Source organism: Dendropsophus ebraccatus, chromosome 4 (genome assembly GCF_027789765.1).
Source record: "Dendropsophus ebraccatus isolate aDenEbr1 chromosome 4, aDenEbr1.pat, whole genome shotgun sequence".
NCBI lineage: Eukaryota > Metazoa > Chordata > Amphibia > Anura > Hylidae > Dendropsophus > Dendropsophus ebraccatus.
In genome coordinates, this window is record NC_091457.1 from 16,205,781 (window position 1) to 16,233,155 (window position 27,375).

At 46.0% G+C, this 27,375-nt stretch overlaps 2 protein-coding genes across 3 annotated transcripts in view; one reads left to right on the top strand and one right to left on the bottom strand.

Annotated features, from left to right (window-relative positions):
• PDHX (pyruvate dehydrogenase complex component X) overlaps positions 1–11,351 on the bottom strand; it is a 75,930-nt gene extending 64,579 nt beyond the window's left edge. Inside the window, exon 1 of one of the 2 annotated variants that reach the window (XM_069965161.1) lies at positions 11,190–11,351. In XM_069965161.1, the coding sequence (XP_069821262.1) occupies positions 11,190–11,307 (118 nt within the window). In that variant the 5' untranslated portion in view covers positions 11,308–11,351. Of the gene's footprint in view, positions 1–10,823; positions 10,872–11,189 lie in introns of those variants that run through there. The other variant, XM_069965162.1, reaches the window with a different exon arrangement.
• On the top strand, positions 11,134–26,134 carry APIP (APAF1 interacting protein). The gene is made up of 7 exons (XM_069965163.1): positions 11,134–11,996; positions 13,283–13,383; positions 13,620–13,668; positions 17,648–17,765; positions 24,175–24,310; positions 24,385–24,552; positions 25,795–26,134. The coding sequence occupies exons 1-7, from the start codon at positions 11,949–11,951 to the stop codon at positions 25,892–25,894; spliced, it is 720 nt and encodes a 239-aa protein (XP_069821264.1). The 5' UTR covers positions 11,134–11,948; the 3' UTR covers positions 25,895–26,134.
• The last annotated feature ends 1,241 nt before the right edge of the window (positions 26,135–27,375 follow it).

The window sequence follows — 27,375 nt, forward strand, 5'->3', positions numbered from 1 at the left end:
CCCTGGTGGGATATATCAGGTAGTGATCAGGGGAGACATCACCTCCCATCGGACCCAGATAACAGGATTGTTTCTTTCCAGGACGGAGTGTGTAATTGTGGTACAATCCCTAGCACGGCTGCCGCCCCCCCCCCCCCCCCCCCCCCCACGGCCATGTGGACCGTCCAGCCCTCAGCGAAGCGAGCCAAGTGTTATACCTGCTCAGAGAACGACAACTATGTAATGGGATTAGGGGGATTATATGTAACCAGTCTTAGCAGGTCAAAAGCCCAGGATCTCCTGTGATGGGCACATGCCGGGGAAGGAGAGTGTGCCGGATGACCTCTCACGTCCTGTCAAGTCACTGACCTCTCTGACTAATAGTAGCCGGCACGTGTCCTCCGACCCCTGCCAGTCACAACATGAGGGGTGACCTTCCCCGGACAAGTTCCCAAGAACTATTCTAGCCGAATTTTAGAAGCAATATCTGAGGAGTTTGCAACATGCAGTAAATTGCAGCTTAACCATAAAGAAATAATTTGCCCCATGTTCCCCCCCCCGACCCTGCAGGGAACTACACAAGAACCCTGTTCAGTGCAATTGAGCTGTGAGAATACATCCCATGCATGGAGCATGCTCACTGCTTCATCATGTAGGGGCGACACTAAAGGGCTTTTGGCTTCATTGTATATGAGTGACACTAGAGGGCATGCTCATTGCTTCATTGTATAGGGGAGACACTTGAGGGCATGCTCATTGCTTCACTGTATAGGGGTGACACTAGAGGGCATGCTCATTGCTTCATTGTAAAGGGGTGACACTAGAGAGCATGCTCATTGCTTCACTGTATAGGGGTGACACTAGAGGGAATGCTCATTGCTTCACTGTATAGGGGTTACACTAGAGGGCATGCTCATTACTTCTCTATATACAAATGACACTAGAAGGCATGTTCATTTCATGATCATATAGTGGTGACTTAAAAAAGCATGCTCATTGCTTCATTGTATACAGGTGACACTAGAGAGCATGTTCATTGCTTCATCATGTAGGGGTGACACTAGAGGGCATGCTCATTGTTTAATTCTATAGGGGGACACTAGAGGGCATGCTCATTGCTACATTGTATACAGGTGACAGTAGAGATCATGCTCATTGCTTCATCATGTAGGGGTGACACTAGAGAGCATGCTCATTGCTACATTGTATACAGGTGACACTAGAGAGCATGCTAATTGTTTCATTGTATACAGGTGACACTAGAGAGTATGCCACTTTGTATTCTTACTTCCCAGGAAGCACTGCACGGCCTATAATGGTGTGTTTACACAGACAGATTTATCTGACAGATCTTTGAAGCCAAAGCCAGGAACAGACTATAAACAGGGAACAGGTCATAAAAGAAAGACTGAGATTTCTCCTCTTTTCAAATCCATTCCTGGCTTTGGCTTCCAAAATCTGTCAGATAAATCTCTCTGTGTAAACGCACCCTAAGACTCTGCAAGGAGACGCATCACCCTATTCGCCCCTTGTATAGGGGGAATCCAGTATAAATCCGCCGCCCATATCACCTGCAGTGGAACTGCCATCCATCTACGTGTGGAGCTGTCCAGTGCTAAAGCGACAGAAGCAACAACACTATGCCGAGTGTGGACAGCCACAACCCTAATTTACCTCTCACTCCCCATCCTCCTATCCACAACAATGCTCGGTTTGCAGTGGAGAGAGAGGAGGTGATCAGACTCCCCTGGTGGTGGCTTATCTCTCCAAGAACAAAAGGATCGGGCAATGGAAAACCAACCTGCCTGATCCTTCTCTCCTCCGACATCATCTGATCACTAGATCGTCTTTCAGGCCCGTTCCTCACACCTGTAGAGTCCCCCATCCCCTTTTTACTTGTGTCACATACGGGGGTCGACAAATCACCATTAAACTCAAGGAAAGTCATGTGACCACGAGTTTTGTTATTTTCTAGCACCGTTGGGGAGTGGACAGCCCCTTTAAGCGGCGCTGTGCCTTTAAGAGTAGAAGCGTCAGCCATCATTGAGCGGGATAAGTTTAGCTCGCTGCTGGCAGGTCCATGTGAATGAATGACTGAACACGTCAGGTGGATAGAGGAGACGCCGGTGATGCTTCCGGTGACGGTCTCATACTCTGTCAGTGCGAGTTTTTGCTGCCTGTGAATGAAGAGACAACAGCGCGGCCTTATAAATAGAGAACCTGTGTGCGCTGGTCCTCGCTGAGCTATTTATGGGTGAAAGAAATCAGCCGAAACTAGAGAGAGAGAACGCTGCGCTTCATGCGGCTAGCTGTCAGCGCCCCCCCGACCCCCGCTCCCCCCCAGTACTGGCACCTACTGAGGGCTGACCTCATTAAATCACATCCCCTGCAGGCACAAGGTAAGACGGACGCGGGAGAGGCTCACAGGCAAAAAAAAACTGGTCAGCTCTGACATCTAGTGGTCACACAGCGATACTGCAGGGAAATCAATTAATACAGGAGAAGAAAAAAATATAGATCATTTCTATCAAAAACAGCGCCCCACCTGCCCACTGGTTGTGTGTAGTATTACAGCTTGGCACCGTTCAATTTAGTTTTGTCAAGCTGCAATAATAAATGCAACCTTTGTTTTTGATTGGTCGGTCACTGATCATTCGAACAAGGAAAAGTGATCAGCTGACATAGGAGATGGATTCTCTATAAAGTCTAGGGCAGGGGTAGCGGACCTTGGCTCTACGGCTGATGCAAAACTACAACTCCCATCATGCATGGACAGCCAAAGCTAAAGCTTTGGCTGTCCAGGCATGATGGGAGTTGTAGTTTTGCAACAGCTGGAGAGCCAATGGTTCCCTACCCCTGATCTAGGGGGTAATTTATCAAGGGCTTTGGGCCTAATTTTAGGTAAATAATTGGATTTTTTTTAAAAAAAAGTTCTATTTATGAACCAGCATCTGAAGGGCGCATATTTTTAAGATACCACAATTTTTTGTTTTGAGCATTCTTGTATTATGCACATTTTTTGGGTGATTTGCGCCCAATTTATCATTTTTAACTGGTGCAGGCCTACGTCTGGTCAGCACCAGGTGAATATGCTCAGGGTCTTTTGGTCCCCCACCGAACGATCTGAGACTGACAGTAACAGCCCACTCAGCCAATCACTGGCCGCGGTAATGTAACGTCTCAGTCAGTGATTGGCTGAGTGGGCTGTTACTGTTACAGTCTCCGAAGTGACGCCAGGATCGTTCAGTGAGGGACTGGAAAACACTGCAAAAGGACACTGGGGGAGCAGGGAGAGGAAAGAATATTATGTTTATTATTGATAAAAAAAAAATATATTTTATATATATATATATATATATATATATATATATAAAGGCCAGAGCACCCCTTTAACCCAGATAACAATCTCTACAGTCTTGGCCACTAGGTGTCTCTCTTCCCTGTAATCTGCTGTCCACTGCCTGTTGGTAGAGCAATTCTGTCTTTAGTAACAGTTAAATCAGGACAAAACACTGGAAGTGGAGGGGGGGCTTAGACAGGGCTATGCACAGGATAGAGGGAGACAGCATGGCCTGTGTGCCTGTAATTTGTGAGCCTCACTGCCCCCAACAGAAAGTGCTGTGCTCCAGATTTAAAGCGACTCTGTACCCACCATCTGACCCCACAAACCGCTTGTACCTTCGGATAGCTGCTTTTAATCCAAGATCTGTCCTGCGGTCCGTTCAGCAGTTATTGTCCTAACGTTTGTGCCAAACGGGAGTATCTGTGCCCTAACTTTGCACCACCCCTCCGTCCCTCCTCCCCACCCTCTTCATCATTAGGAATGCCACTGAAACATTTTCTTCATGCTGAACACTGCACAGGTGCCTTAACAATCCATCCCATGTGCAGGGCTGACACAGGTGAGGAATAGGAGACAATCTGCCTGGAGCATTCCTAATGATGAAGAGGGTGGGGAGGAGGGACGGAGAGGTGGTGCAAACTTAGGGCATAGATACTCCCGTTGGACACAGGGCTGCAAGTTGAAAAGTTGTTTTTTAGGACAATAACGGCATCACCTGCCGAACAGACCCCAGGACAGATCTTGGATTAAAAGCAGCTATCCGAAGGTACAAGTGGTTTGGGAGGTCAGATTGTGGGTACAGAGTCACTTTAAAGCAGCCACATTGTTCCTAAAAGGTAAATCAAGGCTTCCTCTTTTGTTTTAAAACCCATAAAGTAGTCATCCACATTGTCATCAGTAGTAGTTCAGCGCTTAGACCAGGACTGCTTAGTGGCCGGCTTAGTTTCCTAACTGCTTATTCCACAGGCTTCTCTAGTGTGACTAACTGATTCACACAGCATTTACTGTACAGGCTAGAAGTCACTGGAGTTGCACAGAGAAAGTAACTACTAGTTATTACTGGTCACTTATGGCACCCAATGCCCCGACCCCCCTCCCCCCCCCCCACACACACACACACTTATAGGCCGCATATACGTTCACAGGGACGTGTTCAGAGCGATAAAATGACAGTACACAGGGAGGTTGTGCAAGTGACTGCACATAGAAGTCCCCTAGGAAGGGCTAAAAAAAAAGCAGGAATAAAAATAAAAAAAAAAGGTATAAAAAAAAAAAAATCCCAATTCCACCAAAATACAGTTTATTTTTTAACCTGGCATTTTATGATAAAAGGTATACTAAAATAAAATGCTTAAATCTGACCTTATAAACACAATGCGGCCCCACCTTCCACCTTTATCTGTTACCAATAGGGGGGGGGGAGCAAAATCAAACAGTTCCCTACAGCAGCCACTACAGGAGAAACGCGGTATTACATGCTGACCATTCAAATGAATGGATGACCATGGACGAGACTGGTGCTCCAGCGCAAAAAAAAAATGGGGACCCCAAACTGAAATGAACATATATAAAAAAAAAAAAAAAAATAATAATAATAATGATAAATGATACAGGGAAATATCCTGTCATGAAAAACAACCCCATAAATATCAGAACTGTCAGATGTCGCGGCAGAAGAACAAATTGTTATTTTTCAGAAGCACGAGACACAGAGTGACATTTACTTTCTGTGACCGGCGGGGAAATATTTCATCAGCTGCAAAGCAGGAAATGTCATGGGGGGGGGACACGCGGAGCTGATAAGACTGGTTCCGCTGCCCATCACACGCAGGTAGGGACAGGAGCCAATGGCTGACAGGCTGCTATGAGTGGCAGCTGGTGGGCAGCACGCCTCAGGAGGAAACCATTCTATAGCCCTATGGCCAATATACAGCTCATGTGTCACCTATAGCTGATCCAGCATCCTATGTACTCATGGCGGGTACCAGGATATCAGGGGGGGAGCTTAAAGGGCATGTATCACCGAGATCAGTTTCGACTGATTACATCCAGATACTTAAACATCTTCTTTTCTACAAAAAAATTTTCTGATTGTAATTTTTTTTTTTTTTGTATATTATTATGGTGGCAGCCATCTTGCCTGAGCTGTTTTAAACAGAATTTAGTGACATGCAGGGGCACCCTCAGCACCCCGAAGCAAGCCGGAGCAGGGAGCAGGTGAAGTATACGCTCCGTCGGCCGGGGGTTAACTGGGCGGGCTGCGGACATACTCACAACAGGATGTCCATCTGCCCATAGGGTGTACAGGGCAGGGATCCGCAGCGGGTCTCGCTGTGAATGGCCCCGTTCACACTGAGCAAGAATGTTGGAATCCCACCGAGTGAATGAGAGGTCGCATGCTCCTCCGCAGCCGCCGCTCTCCGCTCAAAGAAATGACATGTCACTTCTTTGAGCAGAGGAGCGTGCGCCCTCTCATTCACTCAAAGCAGCACGGTGGGTTTCCGCCATTCTTGCTCAGTGTGAGCGGGGCCAATGCGCAGCGAGAAACCCGCTGCGGATCCGTTACGTGTGAACCCACCCTAAGGCCTACTGGCCAAAATGATACTGCGAGATTACATAATGGCAGAGATTGTAAAATAGTAAATTAGAAAAAAATAATAATGAAAACTTCTTGCGTGAATTTGATCTATTATGCGCAAAAATCGGTGCAAATTTTGTAGAATTTTTGTCTACACAATTTTCCACAAAAAATTTTACACCTGGTCAGGAGATGACAAACTCTTCTATAAAAATGTGCAGACAAATTAGTCTAATAGAGCAGAGCAGGAGAAAAATTAGGCACAGAATACAAAATATATATATAAAAAAAGGAGATTGCATGTATACTACTCTTTGCATACACATTTTACTTAAAGGGGTACTATATATGCATAATTACATATATATATATATATATATATATATATATATATATATATATATATATATATATATACACACATATATATACTTATCTATTTATTTATTTATTTATTTTTACTAACTGGTGTCAGGAAGCTATACAGATTTTAAATGTACTTCTAGTTAAAAAAATTCCAGTCTTCCCGTACTTATCAGCTGCTGTATGCCCTGCAGGAACTGGTGTATTCTCTCCAGCCTGACAAAGTGCTCTCTGCTGCCACCTCTGTCCATGTCAGGAACTGTCCAGAGCAGCAGCAAATCCCCATAAAAAACCTCTCCTGCTCTGGACAGTTCCTGACATGGACAGGGGTGGCAGCAGAGAGCGCTGTGTCAGACTGGAGAGAATACACCACTTCCTGTAGGACATACAGCAGCTGATTAGTACTGAAAAAAATTGAGATTTTTAAATAGACATAATTTACAAATCTGTATAATTTTTTGAGACTAGCTGAAACAAAGAAATGTTTTCTTCACTTGAGTACCCCTTTAATTAGGGAAACTATAAGCATGTTAGATACATGTAACTGCTGATATGTCTCTATAGCACACGGGGCGCTGAGGATGAAGGTTAGTTTCTTACCTTGGTCCTCAGCACTATTTTGTTATTTAGTTTGTGAATATCCCATATGTTAATGAGGCGGTTTGATGCACTGGTGCAGGACTACCACTCTCAGCACTGATCCGGCCCTTCTCTTCTAATAAATACTGGAGCGGCTGGATGTATATTTATTAGTAGGGGCTGTCCCAGTCTCTCCCCCAGTGCACCACAGCCGCTCATTAGCATATGGATGAAACTACAAACTACATGAAAGCAGCGCAGAGGATTAAGGTAAGAAAACTACCTCCATCCTCATCACTCCACGTGTTATAGGACATATCAGCAGGTAGGATGGGTCTAACCTTATGATAGTTTCCCTTTAATACTGTGGAACAAGAAAAACAAGCACAACAGAGATTATTAGTGGAAAAAAAATGCACAAAAGCAGTGGGCCGTGTAACAGGCCCCTAAGGCTGCTTTCATATATTTGTGTGTCCGACACTCAACAATTCAGCCCATCTGACCCGTGACTGGGCTAGCGTCCACAATTAGTGATGCGTGAACTTGCTGAGTTTTGTGTTTAGTAAGTTCACTCATCACTATCCTTAAAAAAAAAAATTCTCAAACACTGGTGTACATTTACGGCTATACCATAGAATGGAGGCTATGGCACAAGCGGAGATCCACGCGGGCGTACCACAGACTCAATTCTATGGTCAGGCGGATTCTGCCATCTTTGGACGGACAGCGAAATGCGCCTGACCATAAAATGGCTGACAGGCCGCTCTGAAGCTAGAGCGCGCGGGACCTGTGGAGAAGCCCTGGAGCGTGGATAGGTAATGTAGATCGTCAGTCGCCGGCCGCGCACCGCTATTAGACGTAGTGATGCGCGGTCGGCGCCCGACAAATATAGGTTCTAACCTATATCAATGATCAGCCGATGATTGTTGTATTTATTACACGGAGCGATAAGTGGTCGAATAGGGACGATTCGTCCAATTATCATTCCGTGTAATAGTACTCTTAGGATGCGTTCACACTGAGGAATAGGCAAGGAATTAAAGAGGAATCTGCTCCTAATTTCCGCTTGAAATGTCCCATAGTATTCAATGGAATTTCCGTTGTTGTTTACACTGCAGAGTTTCTGAGCAGAATTGTCTGTCAGGTATCCGCTTTCTGCCCAAAGAACTGACATGTCAATTCTTTGGACGGATTCTGCTAGAGGAATCCTATTGAAGTCAATGGGGGCTTAAAGCGTAACTGTCATTTCAGGGCCATTTTTCTGAAAACATTAAATATCAACAGTACAAGCGATTTTAAGAAACTCTGTAATAGGTTTTATGTACTAAAAGAGTTTCCTTCTGTAGTGAAAAAGCAATCTCCCAGCCTCCCCCCTCACATCAAATGAAGCAGGATTTCTGTCTCCATTATGTGGCTATGGAGAGGGGAGGGGCTGTTAGGAGTGACTGAGCACGGAGCAGTCCTGCACAGCACAACACCCTGCAATCTTCTCTCAGTAAGTTCATAGATAAGCACTGACCTTTCTGACCCCAGAATCCTGCGTTTTAGGTGCCCAGAGAGTCTACAAACAGCTGACCTTCATGTCACCTCTTCCTGCTCCCTCAGCCCCTCCCTCCTCCATAGGCTTACAATGGAGAGAGCAGAACCCGTCTTCACTGGCTTCTCTGTAATGAAGACGTGTTTGCCTGATAATGCACAGATAAGAAGTCAGGGGGGAGGCTGGGAAATTGCTTCTTGAGTACAGAAGGAGGCTTTTTTGGCTGATGAAACCTATTACAGAGTTTCTTAAAATCGCTTATACTACTGATTTCTGCAATAAAAAAAAAAACATGACAGTTACGCTTTAAATTCCGCTTTAATTCTGCTAGAATTCCGTTCAAAGGCCGGGTTCACACTACGGAATGCACGCGGATCCTCTCAGCCCGTGCCATAGACACCATTCTATAGGCGGCCTATTCCGCTATCCGCCGAAAGAATTGACATGTCAATTCTTTGGCCCCGTTCACACTGAGCAACAACGTCAGCATTCCATGGCGGAGCGCTCCGCCGCGGAATCCTGCCTTGCTCAGTGTCTCACTGTGAGTGAATGAGAGGGCGCGCGCTCCTCCGCAGCCGCTGCTCTCTGCTCAAAGAAATGACATGTCACTTCTTTGAGCAGAGAGTGGCGGCTGCAGAGAAGCATGCCCCTCTCATTCACTCACAGTGAGACACTAAGCAAGGCAAGATTTCATGGCGGAGCGCTCAGTCGCGGAATTCCGACGTTCTTGCTCAGTGTGAACGGGGGCTTTCGTCGGAATTCGGAATCTTCCCATGCATAAAATAGTGTCTATGGCAAGGGCGGAGAGGCGCGCGGACGTGAGCATGTACTAGCGACAGAACCAAACCAGAATTTATCCGCGTAGATTTCGTAGTACGAACCCGGCCTAGTTCTGACAGTTGGATAGGTGAGGAATTTCAGGCGGAAAACTTTCCTCTTCAATTCCTCGCCTATTCCTTAGGGCTCATGCACACTGAGAAAAGGCGAGGAATTGAAGAGGAATACCCTCTTAAAGTGACTGTACCACCAGGCCCAGGCTGAAGTACTGGAGGCGGGCTGACCCACCCTTAGTGGGAGGAAACCCTAGCCCCTCTGATAGGGTTCCATTGATTCTAATGGAGTCACGTCATGGAGGGGCTGGGGTTTCTTCCCACTGGGGGTGGGTCAGCCCGCCTCCAGTACTTCAGCCTGGGCCTGGTGGTACAGTCACTTTAAAGGGGTTATCCAGCGCTACAAAAACATGGCCACTTTCTTCCAGAGACAGCACCACTCTTGTCTCCAGCTTGGGCAGGGTTTTGCTGTTTCGTTCCATTGAAGTGAATGGAGCTTAAAGGGGTAATCCGGGGCTACAAAAACATGGCCACTTTCTTTCAGAGACAACACAACTCTTGTCTCCAGTTTAGGTGCGGTTTGCAATTAAAGGGGTACTCCAGTGGGGGGATTTTTTTCCTGGGATCGGGGAGGAGGTGGCTGAGAGAAACGACGTCCACTCACCTCCCCGGTTCCAGCGGCGGGACCTGCATCGCGACGCTCCGGTCCCCGGCCGCTTCCTGGTGTCTGACGCAGGCCCGAGACGTGACGTCTCAGGTCCACTCAGCCAGTCAGTGACGGAGGCGGGATCTGTTTCAAGTCCACTCAGATCCCGCCTCCGTCACTGACTGGCTGAGCGGACCTGAGACATATCGTCTCGGGCCCGCGTCAGACACCGGGAAGCGGCCGGGGACCGGAGCGCCGCGTTGCGGGACTCGCTGTTGGAACCGGGGAGGTGAGTGGATGTTTTTGTAGCGCTGGATAACCCCTTTAATTGAAAACCACACCTGAACTGGAGACAAGAGTCGTGTTGTCTCTGAAAGAAAGTGGCCGTGTTTTTGTAGCAGTGGATAACCCCTTTAAATTCTGCTTAAAATTCCTCCCCTAAAATATGGACAGAGCAATGTCACATTGTGTTTAATGGGATTTCCGCTCTGTTGTTCACATTGAGGGCGTGAGCGGGTTCACATTGAGGGCGTGAGCGGGTTCACATTGAGGGCGTGAGCGGGTTCACATTGAGGGCGTGAGCGGGTTCACATTGAGGGCGTGAGCGGGTTCACATTGAGGGCGTGAGCGGGTTCACATTGAGGGCGTGAGCGGGTTCACACTGAGGGCGTGAGCGGGTTCACACTGAAGGCGTGAGCGGGTTCACATTGAGGGCCAGACTCAATTCTACAGTCGGGCGGACACAGAATTGAGAACAGCACAGATGACAGGAACGTGGCGCGGCTACAAAAATGGCCGTCGATACCATGATGTACACGCCGATGCTGACCTGGGCATAGAAAATATGTGTTCAGGAAAGTGGTATATATATATATATATATATATATATATATATATATATATATATATATATATATATATTAAACGCAATTGTTGGTATATGTTAAACAAGTGCTGCAATAACCTACAAAGCACCAAACGCCCACATGTGAGAGCTGTCAAAAACTACAGGGAAGAATAGGGGGAGCAGTTGCCCATAGCAACCAATGAGAAAATGAAAGCAGTCTTCTGATTGGACGATGGAGCAGTAGAACTCTGCAACCAATCAGGTCGCAGCTTTAATTTTCCAGGGGTCCTTTGAAACATGAAAGCTGGAACCTGATTGGTTGCTATGGGCAGCTGCCACACACACACACACCTTGACGACGGTTGTGATCCCGATAATATGCCTATAGTTGTACAACCTTCCAATACCAATCATGTCACAACCTACAAGTCCCTGCCAGCCACTGCTTGCTATGCCCGTGACAGCTCAAAGGGTGGCGCCATCTTACCCCATTGCCTCTCAGTCGCGTGAAGAAGCCTGAAACCACCTCCACGTCCCCGGCTACTGAGACCCGAAACGAATGACCTGACGATCCCTTGGCAGCCAAGTCTCAAGGAGGCCGCCATCTTCCTGCACCACCACCCGCAGGTCCCTGACAGGAGCTGCCCGCCGCCGCGCCTGATAGAATATAAACAACCAAAAAAAATGGCGGCCTTTCACAAAATAAACGCCTTCTGCCCACAAACATGTGTTCACGACAATTACATTAAAACCCTATGCGTTTTGCGTTATTATTTTCTCTGAGAAAGCTATTGTATAAAAACAAATCCAACTTCAAACACTAGGGGGAGAAGTGTGTATAACATTGTCTATACAAATATGTCTCCCGCTGTGTCCATAGCAGCCTATGACTTGCCGCCATTTTGTTGGAGATCAAATGTAAGACATATACGTTACAAAGCGCAGGAGCGGCTGCGGAGACAAAGCTGTAGGATAGCATTGGGAGCTCTATCGTGGTTTTCTTTAAGATTAGGTCATCAATGTGCAGCTCCCAGGTGCTGAGCTTGTATACTTTGCTTTTCTTCAGGAATTGCAGCCTGACAGGCGCCCTGGTGCAGCTCAGCACCACATAGCACAGGTTAGAGGCAGCACAGACAGCCCTGGCATGTGATATACACTGCACAGCTCACCCACACCCAGCAAGCACAATACTACAAGCAGTGCACATAGCAATATCAGGGCTCAGCATAGCACAATAGTGGGAGACATGTATTACTGCAATGGGGATAACTGCAACCAAACCGACAATGCCAAGGTACAGTATGGCAGTGTGTGTTGTGTATGTGTGACTTTTATTACATTGGTGTATATGGCGACTCCTATAAAGTGTTGCTATGCAACAGAAGATAGAGCCATAAAGTGAGAAGCTGTAGCTGCAGCACCACCCCCTTAGTGCCTGCCTTTTTATAATGGTCACTAAAATCGTACATGCGACGGGGGCAGGAATAGCTCGGCACGGGTCTCCCATGTTATGCCAGGAACAGAGAAATGTAGAGTACTGGTTATTTAACCCCTTAGATGCCACCGGTGAATCAAGACTGTGGCATCTAAGTGGTTCCTGGCATCGGCATGGAGATGTGGGCTGTCACCCTGCTGAATGTCTCTGGAGTGGACAGGGATCCAGAAGTGGATGAACACCGTATTAGAAAAATGCACAACGTGTTTCACATGAGTTCTGGCGTCTTCATCAGGGGATTTTTGGAAAATCTGTCACCACCATCAGCATCTGTATACCACATGCTGGACAGCCCTCAGGTGATTGGTCTTAGTGCTCATGGCTAGTTCAAGAATTCAACCTGCACTTCTCTCTGCTTGTTCTGGCTGAACACCTGGGGGGACATTTATGACGACCAGTGTACGGGTTTAAAGTGAATGTACCATCAGGCCCGGGCTGAAGCACTGGAGGCGGGCTGACCCACCCTCAGTGGGAGAAAAACCCCGTCCCTCTATGATGTGGCTACGTTAGACTCAATGGAGCCGTATCTTAGAGAGGCAGGGGTTTCCTCCCACTAGGGTGGGTCGGCCCTCCTCCAGTGCTTCAGCCCGGGCCTGATGATACGTTCACTTTAAATTAGGCCCCCAATTACCTCGCTGGATTCTCTAAGTGGGGCACACCTCTTAGTGTATCCGGCCTGACCGTCAGGCACAGGACTCTACACCTGCTCCTGAGCAGGTTTAGATTTCTGCAATGATTTAAATCATGTTAAATCAGACGCAGGAGGAGGCCACACCTCCTTTCCGCTTTGTCGTGCCCCCTGCCCTCCCATCGGGCAAGCGGGGGATACGGCAGGCGTACCACAGAGAGAAGGAGCGAATCTGCGCCTTCTCCCTGCCGTATGCCAAGCACACAGCCTATATAAATGTCCCCCAAAGACCCCAGCTGATGTGAACTACGTCTCTGCAACATGTCAAAAATTATTCAAAGTGACAGCTTCTATTTTAGGCTTTTTGGAAGATGGTTCTAAGGACTCTCCGTTGCCTGCCATACAGTACCTGTCTAATAACACGTGATGACGTTGTGTCTCCAATCCTCGTTTTTAGGAGAAAGGACATCCAAGAAACTTAATCCCGGAGCTGTGCAGACAGTTCTATAATCTGGGATGGGTCACAGGGACCGGAGGAGGCGTCAGCATCAAATACGAGTAAGTTCTCCCCGGCGTATGAAATTATGTGCAGAATCCAATGTAGTGTAAAGATGGCTCAGCCCCCCATAACAACCAATCACATACGTTATAAGTACTGGATGGTTATTGGTTGCTACAGGAAATGCCTCCCGGTATTGTACCTGTACTTTCCGTTTTGTGTATGCAGCTCCTTTGTGCTTAAGTCTCTGCTTATTTGTTCATTTTACGCATATTTTTATTTTTCCTGCCACCAGGGATGAAATTTACATTGCACCATCCGGAGTCCAAAAGGAAAGGATTCAGGTACGATGCTTGTATTACATGTTCTGTCATTCACTAGCTGCACGAGAAGTGTACAACCAACTCTATCGCTCCCTCATCTACTGGGTGACTTTTTAGAGGAAGGGTGTAAATTTACTAGGGCAGGTGTAGAGAACCTTGGCTCTTCAGCTGGTGCAAAACTACAACTCCTATCATGCCTTGCATGATGGGAGTTGTAGTTTTGCAACAGCTGGAGAGCCAAGGTTCCCTACCCTTGTACTAGGGGTAGCTGACTGTATATGTATATTTATTGCTCAAATTAAACAAAATAAGAAATCTGTCTTTAGTAGTCTCTGGGGCTCCCTCCAGTGGTGGCTGCTGGCAGTAACATTTTGTTTGATTAAAAGGGCCGCCTGGGTTAGAAAATCTATTGCTGTACATCCTGTTAGATAATTTTGCATTAATCCTTTGTTTAGGATTCTCCCAGACAGTGGAGAGCATCTATGGAGGACTCGTCCTGTCCTGTATTAAACAGACAACACATTGATGTGATCACCACACTATGTAATGCCTCACTTAAGGCCCTATTCCACGGAACGATTATCGGCCGTTAATCATCCTGTGGAATAGAAGGCAACGATCAACTGACATCGTTCATGTGGGTTGATCGTTGTAGTCGTTTGTCTTTCAAACATATTGAAAAACAAACGACAGTGATAGCAGCGATCTCAGCGGAACAGGAGCGGCGGCAGCAGACCGCCACTATCCTCTATGGGCGATCGCCCGGGCAGCCTCCCCCGTGCCCCCTCCGGCACTCACCTGCTCGCTGCCACCACGTGTAATAGCGGTGGCAGTGAGCAGGGAACGAGGAGCAAACGAGTGCTGACAGCGCTCGTTTAATCCTCTCAGTCGGCCCGTGGAGTAGGGGCTTTACTCACTGGTGGCGCTACAGGAAAATATCTGATCACTGGAGGTTTCCGCAGGATATCTTGTGATTGTCAGGGTTCCCTTCTAGCAAGTAACAAAGCGGAGAACTCCTTTAAAGCCTCCAATTTCAGAAACGTATATCCTGATGAGTTAGTCTAGGGAGTCAGTCTCCTGTAGGAAGATGAGTGTAAACACCCAGACTCCGACCAGTCAATAATTTTGCCATGTGCTTGTGACATAGAACAGTAAAGGAGTCCAACAACATCCAGTGGTGGCCAAAAAGTCCCAAGCTTTTATTGCAGATCTGAAAACAATACCCTATTATGCAGTAGAGGATTGGGACTTTTTGCACACCACCGGATACTCTTGGACTCCATTGTTTTTCAATGTTGACAGGCTGACATTTGGAATTGTTGGAAAATTCCTATTCCTACTAGCCTATTGGAAAACTACCTTTTATGCTGCTGTTCATGAGAGATAGAAGATAGAAAAACTTCTGCGCTGCTTCTCTATACCACGGGAGTGCAGTAGTTAGCCAGATCCTGCTCGGATAAGCGGACACTGATACAGATGGTGCTCCGCCATATAGATAGTAAGAAGTCCAGAAGAAAATGAAGCTGCGGCTACTCACCATGAGAGTGCAATTTATTAGTTTCCACCCTGCTGGGTCTCTGGCATACAGCTCAGATCAATACCTAGCAGGTGCCCCCCCACTGAGGCTACAGCTGTTTCATGCTTGGTGGGGGATCTCAGCACCGGGACCACCACCTAGCTAAACTTTTAGAATGTCTCTGTCATGTCAAGTTTAGGAAAAGAAAAATAAATGTATGGCAGTGTGTAGGAAAGCTGAGGATTAGCTTGGTAGAAAGAAAATATTAGAGGTACACATCACAAAGTTGACAAAAACCAACAGGACTTGGGTTATAAAGGTAAAATAAGCAGCTAGTTTGTTATTGTTTTGTTACTTTTTTATGTTCTTAATCCTTAAAGGGGTATTCTGTTCAAACACAACTTTTGATATGTTGCTGCCCATGGTTTCCCATACAGTCTCCTTTCCCCAGTTCTGAGCTGCTGCTGTCTACTGAAAACACAAAAATCTATGTGTGAGCCTTTCTCTCCTTCTCCCCCTTCTTCTCCCACCCTTCCGAGACAGCTGATGTCAACAAGTCTCTGACTGGCTTCATCTGCAATATTGTAGCTTCTTTGTAATGCTGGGAGGGTTATTCTGAGGTCAAGTTGATATTTAAAGGACAACTCCGGCCAAAACATATTTTTTTCATGTTATTACATAAGGAAAAATTAAACAAATTCCTAATGTATATTAATTGTGGGAAATGCACATAAAGTGCTATTTCCCTTAATTTAGTAGATCAGGCAGGCTTCAGTTTCTCTAAAAAACCATGACGTCACGAATCGGGTGTAATTCATATGGAGTGTCCAGCAGGAGGCACACTATATGTAGAAGTCTATGGAACTCTATGTAATGTAGTGTATTGTCTATGGAACTCTATGTAATGTATTGTTAGTGAGTTGTTACAGTACATTATCCTTTATTGATGGAATACTTTTAGGGAGCAAAGGACACCGAGCAGGGAGGGAGAGAGGTGTCCATGCATCAAACTACCTCCCCCCTCCCTTGGTGCCGTGGGACAGATAAACACTGTACTACTCCTCCAATCATCTGCTCATAGTATGAGCGCTCAGCCCGCACAGGTCAGGGCAGCACGCGGAGGGAGCCCCCTGCTGGACATATAGTGCGCCCCCTGCTGGACACCACATATGAATTAAACCTGATTTGTGACGTCACGGTTTTTTAGAGGATCTAAACCCTGCCTGATCTACATCTAAATTAAGGGAAATAGCAGTATATGTGCATTTCCCATAATTAATGTAAATTAGGAATTTGTCTAACTTTCCTTATGTAATAACCATAGTAAAAAATATGTTTTGGTTGAGTAGTCCGTTAACTCCTTCCCAGCATTACAAAGAATCTACAATGTTGCAGATGAAGCCTGCCAGGGACTTGATTACATCAGCCATCTCAGAAGGGAGGGGGGAGAGAGAGGCTCACACACAGATTTTTGCGTCCTCAGTAGAAAGCTGCAGCTCAGAACTGGGGGAAGGAGACTGAATAGATAACAGCAAGCATGGAATGAATTGTTAGTCTCGCCATGGGCAGCAACATATCAAAAGTTATTTTTGAGTTAAATACCCCTTTAAAACGTACCTGTCACAACGGGCGCTTCCGGATTAGTGGTGAAATCCACTGCTAATCTGTAAATTCGTGTCTCCGTTAATACAGAGACGCGGTTAGTCGATAACGCACGTGACCCCCATTGGATTTGAAGGGGGTCGCACGCGTTATCGTCTGATTGCGTTTGTATCCACGAAGACCCGAACTTCCGGATTAACAGTGGATTTCACCACTAATCCAGAAGCGCCCATCGTGACAGGTACACTTTAAATCACCATCTGGTCGCAACTTTGTTCTCATTAGCATGTGATGCCGGCGGCACATCCAGTAGAGGACGGTTATAAATATAGCCGGCACGATACAAGAGGGTGACAGCATTAATACATGGTGACAGGATCAGTTGGATGGCGCTGCCTCCAGCCAGACGATTTACATAGACTCTTCTTCTGTTCGCTTTATCAGCGTGGCAATGGCGTCATCTCAGCGGGAGTGACTTAGACTCCTGGCAGCGGGTGACGTTTCCAGCGCTGTCCTTTTCCCCTCTAAAATCATATCCCGGTGTAAACAATACATTAGATCAGGGATGGGGAACCTTTGGCCCTCCAGCTGGTGCAAAACTACAACTCCCATCATGCCTGGACAGCCGAAGGCTGTCCAGGCATGATGGGAGTTGTAGTTTTGCACCAGCTGGAGGCCTAAAGGTTCCCCATCCCTACCTTAGATCAATGGTGCAGCCCTCCAGCTGTTGGAAAAATTACAGTTCCCATCATTCCTGTTTAGCCAAATGGGAATTGTAGTATTGCAACAGCTGGAGTGATGCAAGTTGTGCCACCCCTGCCCTAGATTAGACAATAAAGTCTATATTAACACTAACATGCGATGTGCATCCCTCTCCTGCAGCCCGATGACCTCTTTATCTGCGATATCGATGAGCGTGACATCAGCTGCCCCCCACCTTACAAGAACCTGAAGAAAAGCCAGTGCACCCCTCTGTTCATGAACGCCTATACCATGAGAGGTACGTAGCACTAATAGCTTCTATCTTACAGATTTCACCTAAAGAACCAAGAATGCAAACTTATTGTAGCTGTGCACTTCACGCTAAAACATGCAAAGCATTTAGATTTCTTTCATCCCTGCGGCTTAGCTTGAAGGGGTATTCCATAAGCACAAAATATAGCATATCCATAGATGTGAGTTCTCCCTTGATCTTGAGATTTTGACTGCTGGGGAGAACTCTCATTGGGCTGCACTGATTGACCTACATTTATGGCCTATCCTAAGGGTCAGCATGGACACTCCAACCAGTCAGTGGCTACTTAAGGCCCTATTACACGGGATTATCGTTCGAAAAATCGTTATAAAAATCGTTCTGTGTAATTGCAGGCAACGATCAATAAATCGTTTGTATGCCGTTGATGGTTGATTTAGATCTGAACCTAAAATTATCGTTAATCGTTCGCTGTAATTCCACATTCGTTCGCTCATGTTACGCATTTTTTCACTAATCGTTCAGTGTAATTGCACATTGTTCATTGTTTTCCTGGGATCAGATGGAATAAACGATCATAGTAAGGATCGCAATAATGATTGTAGTAACAATCATAACTAACGCCCATCGTTCGGTGTAATATGGTGAACGATTTCAGGTTTACACTAAACAATCTCGTTTGCGATTGTTTATTGTTATGCTGCGCTCACACGAAGCAATAATTCGCCACTTTGATCATTTAACGATTTTGAAGCAACGATTTGGTTTTTATAACGATCAGCATTTAGATGAATAAGTTGTTAGAAAATTCGTAAGAAAAGTCGTTATTGCGATAATTTTTAAGACCACTTAAGCCTATCTCACACATGGAGTGAATCTTTGAAAGACCGTTTACACAAAGCGATCTGCGAATTTTTAACGAACGACGATTTGAGAACATGTTGAAAGATCAAAATGAACAATTTCTCGTTTGACCCTTGATCGTTTGCTGTGTTTACACGGAAGGATTATCGCTCAGATGGGATCGTTATTGCAAAAATTCTAACGATAATCGTAAACGCAGCACTAGTCGTTAATCGTTAAAAATCGCTCCGTCTAATAGGACGCTTAGTCTATACAGAGCTAGTGATGCCCTGTATGATCTGACTTCTTTTTATTGTAGCCAGCAAGATTTTTTTTTTTTTTTTTTTTTTTTTCAGCTTTTTGCTTTAGGGTGCCTTCACACCTACGGACTCGCAGTGTAAATCTCGCTGCGAGTCTGGCAGGTCCTGGCAGTTCACTGTCACTACATATACGCAGTGGTCTGAACGGCCCCTTAACCTCTTCTGCTGCCGCCCGGCTCCCCCGCTGTGTCTGTATACATTACCTCTCTTCGCTGCACGGGGTCCCGGCGTACTGCTCTGCGGCTGCGGCAGGGCTACACACTGGGTGGGAGAGCAGTACGCCGGGACCCCGTGCAGCGAGAGACAGGTAATGTATACAGAGCGGGAGCGGAACAGGAGCCGGGCGGCAGCAGAGGGGGTTAAGGGGCCGGCAGAATTACATTCACGCAACGGTCGTTCAGACCGCTGCGTGTGTGTAGTGACCGTGAACTGCCAGGACCTGCCAGACTCGCGGCGAGATATACGCTGTGAGTCGGTAGGTGTGAAGGCACCCTTATAGTAGAATCAGACCAGATGGACCAGTTTTTAAGGGCCCTATTCCAAGGGACGATTATCGTTCGGATAATTGTTAACGATAAACTATCTCAAACGACCGCTATTGCGAACAACCTGAAATCGTTCACCCAATTACACGGAACGATGATTGTTACTTATGATCTTTCTTGCGGTCATCTTGTCGTCGCTACTGCGAATGCCCGAACAACGTCTTATTCCATGCGAACGAGCAACAATAAAAATAGGTCCAGGTCCTATTAAGCGATCAACGATTTCGTGTTCGGCGTTTAATTGTTTACTGCTATTCAACCGAACGATTATCGCTTAGTTCCAAATGATTTAACTATTATCTGAACGATAATCGTCCCATAGAATAGGGCCCTAAGACTCAGTATATGTTTAAGTAGTCCGCAGTTTTCTGTCGGCAATTTGCACAGATTTGTGAGTAATGCGCCTTTTAGTATCATCCGTATTGTCCGTTATTTGCGGATTTGTAATAGTGGAAAGTACAAAAGGAGGTATGGTCAAAATGATGACACTAGCTAGAAATTACGTCAGCAAAAGGTACAGATCCCACAGACATCTGGGTGTGTCCGCACTAGGACATGTAATTTTTGTCACTGCACGAACCCGCAAACTTTGCGGATGTGCGAATAGTCTAATAAAAATCAATGGGTGTACATGTATCCGTAATTGCCGATCCGCTTAAGACCTCATTCACACATTGAGTAGTTGTATATTATGTCCCCAGTCCTTATCAGCAATCCGCAAGGCTTTTGTCCGTAGTGCATCTACAATCCGTATTTTTTTAATGAATCCGCAAAAATTGGGAAGGTTATAGTTAAAGGGGTAGTTCACCCAAAAAATATTTCCTTTTAAATCAACAGGTGCCAGAGATGTGTATTTAGACTTGTAATTTACTTCTATTAAAAAATCTTAAGTCTTACAGTATTTTTCAGCTGCTGTATGTCCTGCAGGAAGTGGTGTATTCTTTCCAGTCTGACACAGTGCTCTCTGCTGCCACCCTGAGATCAGCGATTGCTGTGTTTTGTTGGTCTATTTTTCATTGCCCCTGTTAGCCAGAATCCTACTCCACACTGACGAGGGGCAACTACCCCGAAACAGCTGTCTGTGGATGGATGCCTGCCTTGGCAAGCCCTTGTCATGTCGCTATACTCGCCACAGAGTTAGACTTTGACGTAAAAGGGGCCACCCTGGTATTTCCCTATTTATGTTCCAATACTCACAACCGAGTGGGACTTAAGGGAATTTGTCACTTTTTTTTTTTTTCTTTTTTTATTATTTTTGTTTCATTTAAGTAATATCTTTAAAAATAGTTAGACTTTGATTCCTGTTTTTATATTTTGTAAAATTAACAATAATGTGCTGCCCTGGGGGCTGCCATTTGCAATAGCATCTGTGTATGTCTCCTTGCACGACACATACACAGTTGCTTTATGGCAGCCCTCAGTACATTGGAGTCAATGGATGGCTCCCGTCCCGTCTGCTACAATGTAGCTGAGAGCTGACATGCGCAGCTCACACACACAGGGAGCTGCAGAGGGAGCCAGACGCCATAGTTGTGGAGCCCCCAGAGAAGGTACACAGTGCCCAGCACTATCCTCAGCAGCTGGCCGCTCTCCCCCTCCTCCTGCTCGGTCTGTGAGACTGATCTGATAATGAGCGACTCCGCTCCATGCTGGAGGACGGGGGGAGGGGACGCACAGAGACTACAGTGCTACATGCTGGGACAGGGGAGCTTGGTCTCAGGAGATAGTGGATGGAGGAGGCAGAAAAGTGTCACACTGACCAGAGTAATAAAGAGAAAAGCTGCGTTAACCCCTTCCTTCCCAATGTCAGGACACTGTCTGTAGCTACTACACTGCATCTGCATATGTAATGCAAGGCTAACATGGTATAGATGGGATATATACACTCACCGGCCACTTTATTAGGTACACCATGCTAGTAACGGGTTGGACCCCCTTTTGCCTTCAGAACTGCCTCAATTCTTGGTGGCATAGATACAACAAGGTGCTGGAAGCTTCCTCAGAGATTTTGGTCCATATTGACATGATGACATCACACAGTTGCCGCAGAATTGTCGGCTGCACATCCATGATGTGAATCTCCCGTTCCACCACATCCCAAAGATGCTCTATTGGATTGAGATCTGGTGACTGTGGAGGCCATTGGAGTACAGTGACCTCATTGTCATGTTCAAGAAACCAGTCTGAGATGATTCTAGCTTTTATGACATGGCGCATTATCCTGCTGAAAGTAGCCATCAGATGTTGGGTACATTGTGGTCATAAAGGGATGGACATGGTCAGCAACAATGCTCAGGTAGGCTCTGGCGTTGCAACGATGCTCAATTGGTACCAAGGGGCCCAAAGAGTGCCAAGAAAATATTCCCCACACCATGACACCACCACCACCAGCCTGAACCGTTCATACAAGGCAGGATGGATCCATGCTTTCATGTTGTTGACGCCAAATTCTGACCCTACCATCCGAATGTCGCAGCAGAAATCGAGACTCATCAGACCAGGCAACGTTTTTCCAATCTTCTACTGTCCAATTTCGATGAGCTTGTGCAAATTGTAGCCTCAGTTTCCTGTTCTTAGCTGAAAGGAGTGGCACCCGGTGTGGTCTTCTGCTGCTGTAGCCCATCTGCCTCAAAGTTGGAGGTACTGTGCGTTCAGAGATGCTCTTCTGCCTACCTTGGTTGTAACGGTTGGCTATTTGAGTCACTGTTGCCTTTCTATCAGCTGGAACCAGTCTGCCTATTCTCCTCTGACCTCTGGCATCAACAAGGCATTTCCGCCCACAGAACTGCCGCTCACTGGATGGTTTTTCTTTTTCGCACCATTCTCTGTAAACCCTAGAGATGGTTGTGCGTGAAAATCCCAGTAGATCAGCAGTTTCTGAAATACTCAGACCAGTCCTTCTGGCACCAACAACCATGCCACGTTCAAAGGCCCCAAACACCTTTCTTCCCCATACTGATGCTCGGTTTGAACTGCAGGAGATTGTCTTGTCCATGTCTACATGCCTAAATGCACTGAGTTGCCGCAATGTGATTGGCTGATTAGAAATTAAGTGGTAACGTGCAGTTGGACAGGTGTACCTAATAAAGTGGCCGGTGAGTGTATGTGACCTGGCAAAGAATTTCATTTTAGCTCCCAAAAAATTAGCAGCAGCTGAGGTCTAGTAAGGGGTTCTGCAGCAGCTGAGGTATGAGGTTCTGCAGCAGCTGAGGTGTATATGAGGTTCTGCAGCAGCTGAGGTGTATGAGGGTCTGCAGCAGCTAAGGTCTAGTATGAGGTTCTGCAGCAGCTGAGGTGTATATGAGGTTCTGCAGCAGCTGAGGTCTAGTAAGGGGTTCTGCAGCAGCTGAGGTATGAGGTTCTGCAGCAGCTGAGGTCTAGTAAGGGGTTCTGCAGCAGCTGAGGTATGTGGTATGAGGTTCTGCAGCAGCTGAGGTATGTGGTATGAGGTTCTGCAGCAGCTAAGGTGCAGTATGGGGTTCTGTCGCAGCTGAGATGTAGTATGGAGGTTCTACAGCAGCTGAGGTGCGTGGTATGGTCAGAGGCTACTGGAGCTTAAGCGGGGAGCTGCATGTGGACGGAGATCCGAGGGTAGCTTTGGAGCACCAGGAGCAGCTGTCATGAGACCTGCCTGTCTGTATGGGTGTGCGTGTATGATCTCCCTGTATGGGTGTGCGTGTATGATCTCCCTGTATGGGTGTGCGTGTATGATCTCCCTGTATGGGTGTGCGTGTATGATTTCCCTGTATGGGTGTGCGTGTATGATCTCCCTGTATGGGTGTGCGTGTATGATCTCCCTGTATGGGTGTGCGTGTATGATCTCCCTGTATGGGTGTGCGTGTATGATCTCCCTGTATGGGTGTGCGTGTATGATCTCCCTGTATGGGTGTGCGTGTATGATCTCCCTGTATGGGTGTGCGTGTATGATCTCCCTGTATGGGTGTGCGTGTATGATCTCCCTGTATGGGTGTGCGTGTATGATCTCCCTGTATGGGTGTGCGTGTATGATCTGTCTGTCTGAGTGTACAAATTAATGGTAGTAGTGAAGTGCTTCACTTCGCACGGCCGTCGGCTTGTCAGCTGGCTGCATTTGAGTTCTGCTCTGCATGTCTGTGTAAGTGGGATACAGTCCTGGGTGAAGTTTTGCAGGACTGTATTTAGATTTTCGAGTCATCTGGAGCAGAGCTGAGGTGTATTATGAAGTTGGCTGGGGACACACTTCTATCAGTATCTGTACTGCTGTGCAGACAACAACAACATGGCACTGCTCCTTTCCCCTCTTTGTTCTGTGAAAAGAGGGGGGAGGTGATGTCACAGCAGTAAAGCAGAGACTGCCTCTTTTCAGCAGCTGTATTTCAGGTTACTTTTTACCTGCTGGAGCTCCCCTAGGGGCCATCAGTGGGAAATATGAAAAATTAGATAATTAATTTTTCATATTTCCTTACATGTAAAAAATATAAATAACACATATAAATTAACCAAAAACAACAACAAATGTAACAACAAATGTAATTTTAACACTTTCCAATTTTTTTTTTCTTTGTGACACATTCCCTTTAAGGGGCTACGTATCAGGGTGGTTTGGTGATCTCCCCACTGGGAGTCACCCCCTTGGCAAGAGGCTTTTCTCCCCTGGAGGGATATCTGGCTATTCCTGTGTTTTGAGACTTAACTGAGGCTCCACAGACCCCTCTTTTCCATACTAAAATGATCACTTTGTCCATTTAGGTGCCGGAGCTGTGATCCACACTCACTCTAAGGCCGCCGTCCTGGCCACACTGCTGTTTCCAGGGAAGGAATTCCGGATCACGCACCAGGAGATGATCAAAGGCATAAAGAAGTGCAGCGGCGGGGGATATTACAGGTAATGACTGCTATATCCATAGGTGGCAGATGGTAAAGTTTCCTCTATTATAAGTATCCTGCACCTTCTCCTAGATATGATGACCTGCTGGTGGTGCCCATCGTAGAGAACACGCCTGAAGAAAAAGACCTGAAGGAACGAATGGCAAGAGCCATGGAAGAGTATCCAGATTCCTGCGCCGTGCTGGTCCGGCGTCATGGAGTCTACGTCTGGGGAGACACCTGGGAGAAAGCAAAGACTATGTATGTAATATATACGATTCCTTAAAGCAGGGATGGGGACTCTTAAGCCCTCCAGTTGTTGCAAAGCTACAATTCCCATCATACCTGGACAGCCAAAGATAAAGCTTTGGCTGTCCAGGCATGATGGGAATTGTAGTTTTCCCCACAGTAAAGAGACAATGGTTTTCCCATGTCTACCTTAAAAAACAAACTTTTTACATATTGCAGAGACATGTCAAAAGTTTTGATCGGTCGGGGTCTGACCCCAATCTATCTTTACATATAGTTGGGAGAAGGGCCTGGCTGAGCACTTCATTCCCCAGCTCTTTGTGACCTTTGACAAGCTCCACAGATTTAAAGTGTCAGTCATTTTTTGTTTTGTTTTGTTCTGTTTTGCAGAAATCAATAGTCCAGGCGATTTTAGGAAACTTTGTAATTGGGTTTATTAGGCAAATATGCATTTATCTGCATTCAAGAAGACTTTCCCCAGGTCCCCCCCCCTCCCTCTCTCTCAGTCACTGCTCATTATCAGGAAATCTCGACTCTTTTACATCAGTCGGGACCTGTGTAACTTATGGAGAGAGGAGGGGGAGGAGGGAGATTAGTTGCCAGCAGAGAACAAAGGATTACACAGTGGGAGCTGTGTAAAAGCCGCTATTCCGAGGTCAGAGAGGTCAGTGCTGACTTCAGAGGAGATGTAGCTGTAAATTAACTCTTTGTTGTCCTGTTTTGGTGCCTCATCTCCCTTAATCCCTAGAGAACAATGAAGACAGGGGGGAGAGTTTCAAACTGCTTTTTCATGATAAAAATTCATTTTTCGGCTAATAAATTTAATGACAAAGTTTCTTAAAATCGCCTGGTCTATTGATTTCTGCCAAAAAATAAATTAAATTACAGTGACACTTTAAATTGCAGTGAGACAAAAAGGCAGCGAGCCTGGGAGTGAAGTGCTCAGCTGCCCTCTTCTCCTGACTGTACCCCAACACAGACCTTAACCAGTTCAAACTTTTCACACTCTTGTCCTCGGGTTGTGTGCGGTATTGCAGCTCAGTTGGATTGAAAGGACATTGTAATACCACACAACCTGAGGATGGGAAGAAAGAAAGCAGCGGCTGTGTTTTTCTAATCCTGGTTAGCCCCTTTAAGTAGTGGTTCACTATTTAGAAATGAACTGCCCCAATAGAATAAGAATTAAAACGACAATAGTAGAAAATAAATGCTGGTGGAGACCATAAGCGGTAATCATCAATCTTGTCTTCCCAGGTGTGAGTGTTACGATTACTTATTCGACATGGCAGTGCAGATGAAACAGCTCGGCCTGGACCCCGCCGCTCTTCCTGTAGAAGAAAATGGGATTGTGTAAAGCCCCTTGAAGGACGACCCCCCGACACCTCAGCCCCAGGAAACCAGAGAACTCTGACAACAATAATCCCCATGACGTCCCTTACTCCGTTCACACCTCACTGTGCTCCATCACTGTGGTTTTATTTGTAGTTTCTCGATGTCCAGAATCTGGCCTTGCTTGTCTTAATCCATCTTTTAGACTCAATGTTGTGTCCTGAGATACGGGCAGTGACATTTTTAATAAACTGTAAAAGAGAAATGTCTGGAGGTGCCATCTTTCATAGTGCGTATAGCTGAGTTTTCTAAAAGTATACAACTTATTTACTCTATAGACTATAATGGAGCAAACGTTGGATCAGGCAGCCGGATGGGGAAGAGAACCATCACAATCCAAACTTTTGTCACGTCAGGACGACACGCAAGTACTCCCTCTGCTGTACACAAGATAAAAACCTGTTCTAAAGATTTTTTTTTTTATTTTTTATTTATGCGGTTCTTGGGCTGGATTCACACTACGTACTATAAAAACCTGTTATAAAGATTATTATTTGTTTAATTTTAATTTTATAAGATTCTTAGGCTGGGTGTTTTAAATCCATTTTTTTTATTTGTGTGCATTTATTTTAATCCCCTTTTCCATTAACTTCCTTTAAAAAAAAAAAAAAATCAAAAAAATCTGTTTGTTATCTAACGTACTCAAAAACATGGTCAACCACAAAAAAAAAAAAACCACACACACACACACACACACAAATATGTCCATTTTTGTAATAACTGATGAAAAAAAACGTATGGGTGTGAACCCAGCCTTAGCAAATTATTTGATCAAATGGAATGTACCAACTCACTATGTTAAAGTGACTGTACCACCAGGCCCAGGCTGAAGCACTGGAGGCGGGCCGACCCACCCTTAGTGGGAGGAAACTCTAGCCCCTCTATGATAGGGTTCCATTGATTTTTTTTCCCACTAAGGGTGGGTCGGCCCGCCTCCACTGCTTCAGCCTGGGCCTGGTGGTACAGTCCGTTTAAAGTGAACCCCAAAAAGATGGTTCTATACTAGCAATGGCCTCTCTCGAACTTAAGGTCTACAAAACTGGGCATACAGGATCAACTAAATGCTGTTTAAAAAACCCCACATGAGATGGGTGCAGTGCAAGCTAAAAGGAGATAGCCACACCCTCAGATGTAACACAGAGTTCAGTTGATCCTATATGCCCAGTTTTGTAGACTTATAGGGGGAGATTTATCAAACATGGCGTAAAGTGAACCTGGCTCAGTTGCCCCTAGCAACCAATCAGATTCCACCTCTCATTTTCCAAAGAGTCTGTGAGGAATGAAAGATGGAATCTGATTGGTTGCTAGAGGCAACTGAGCCAGTTTAACTTCACACCATGTTTGATAAATACCCCCATAGTCCAAGAGAGGCTCTTACTAGTATATGGACCATCTCTCTGGGGTCACCTTAACATGGTGAGATAGTACATTCTATTTGATCATATG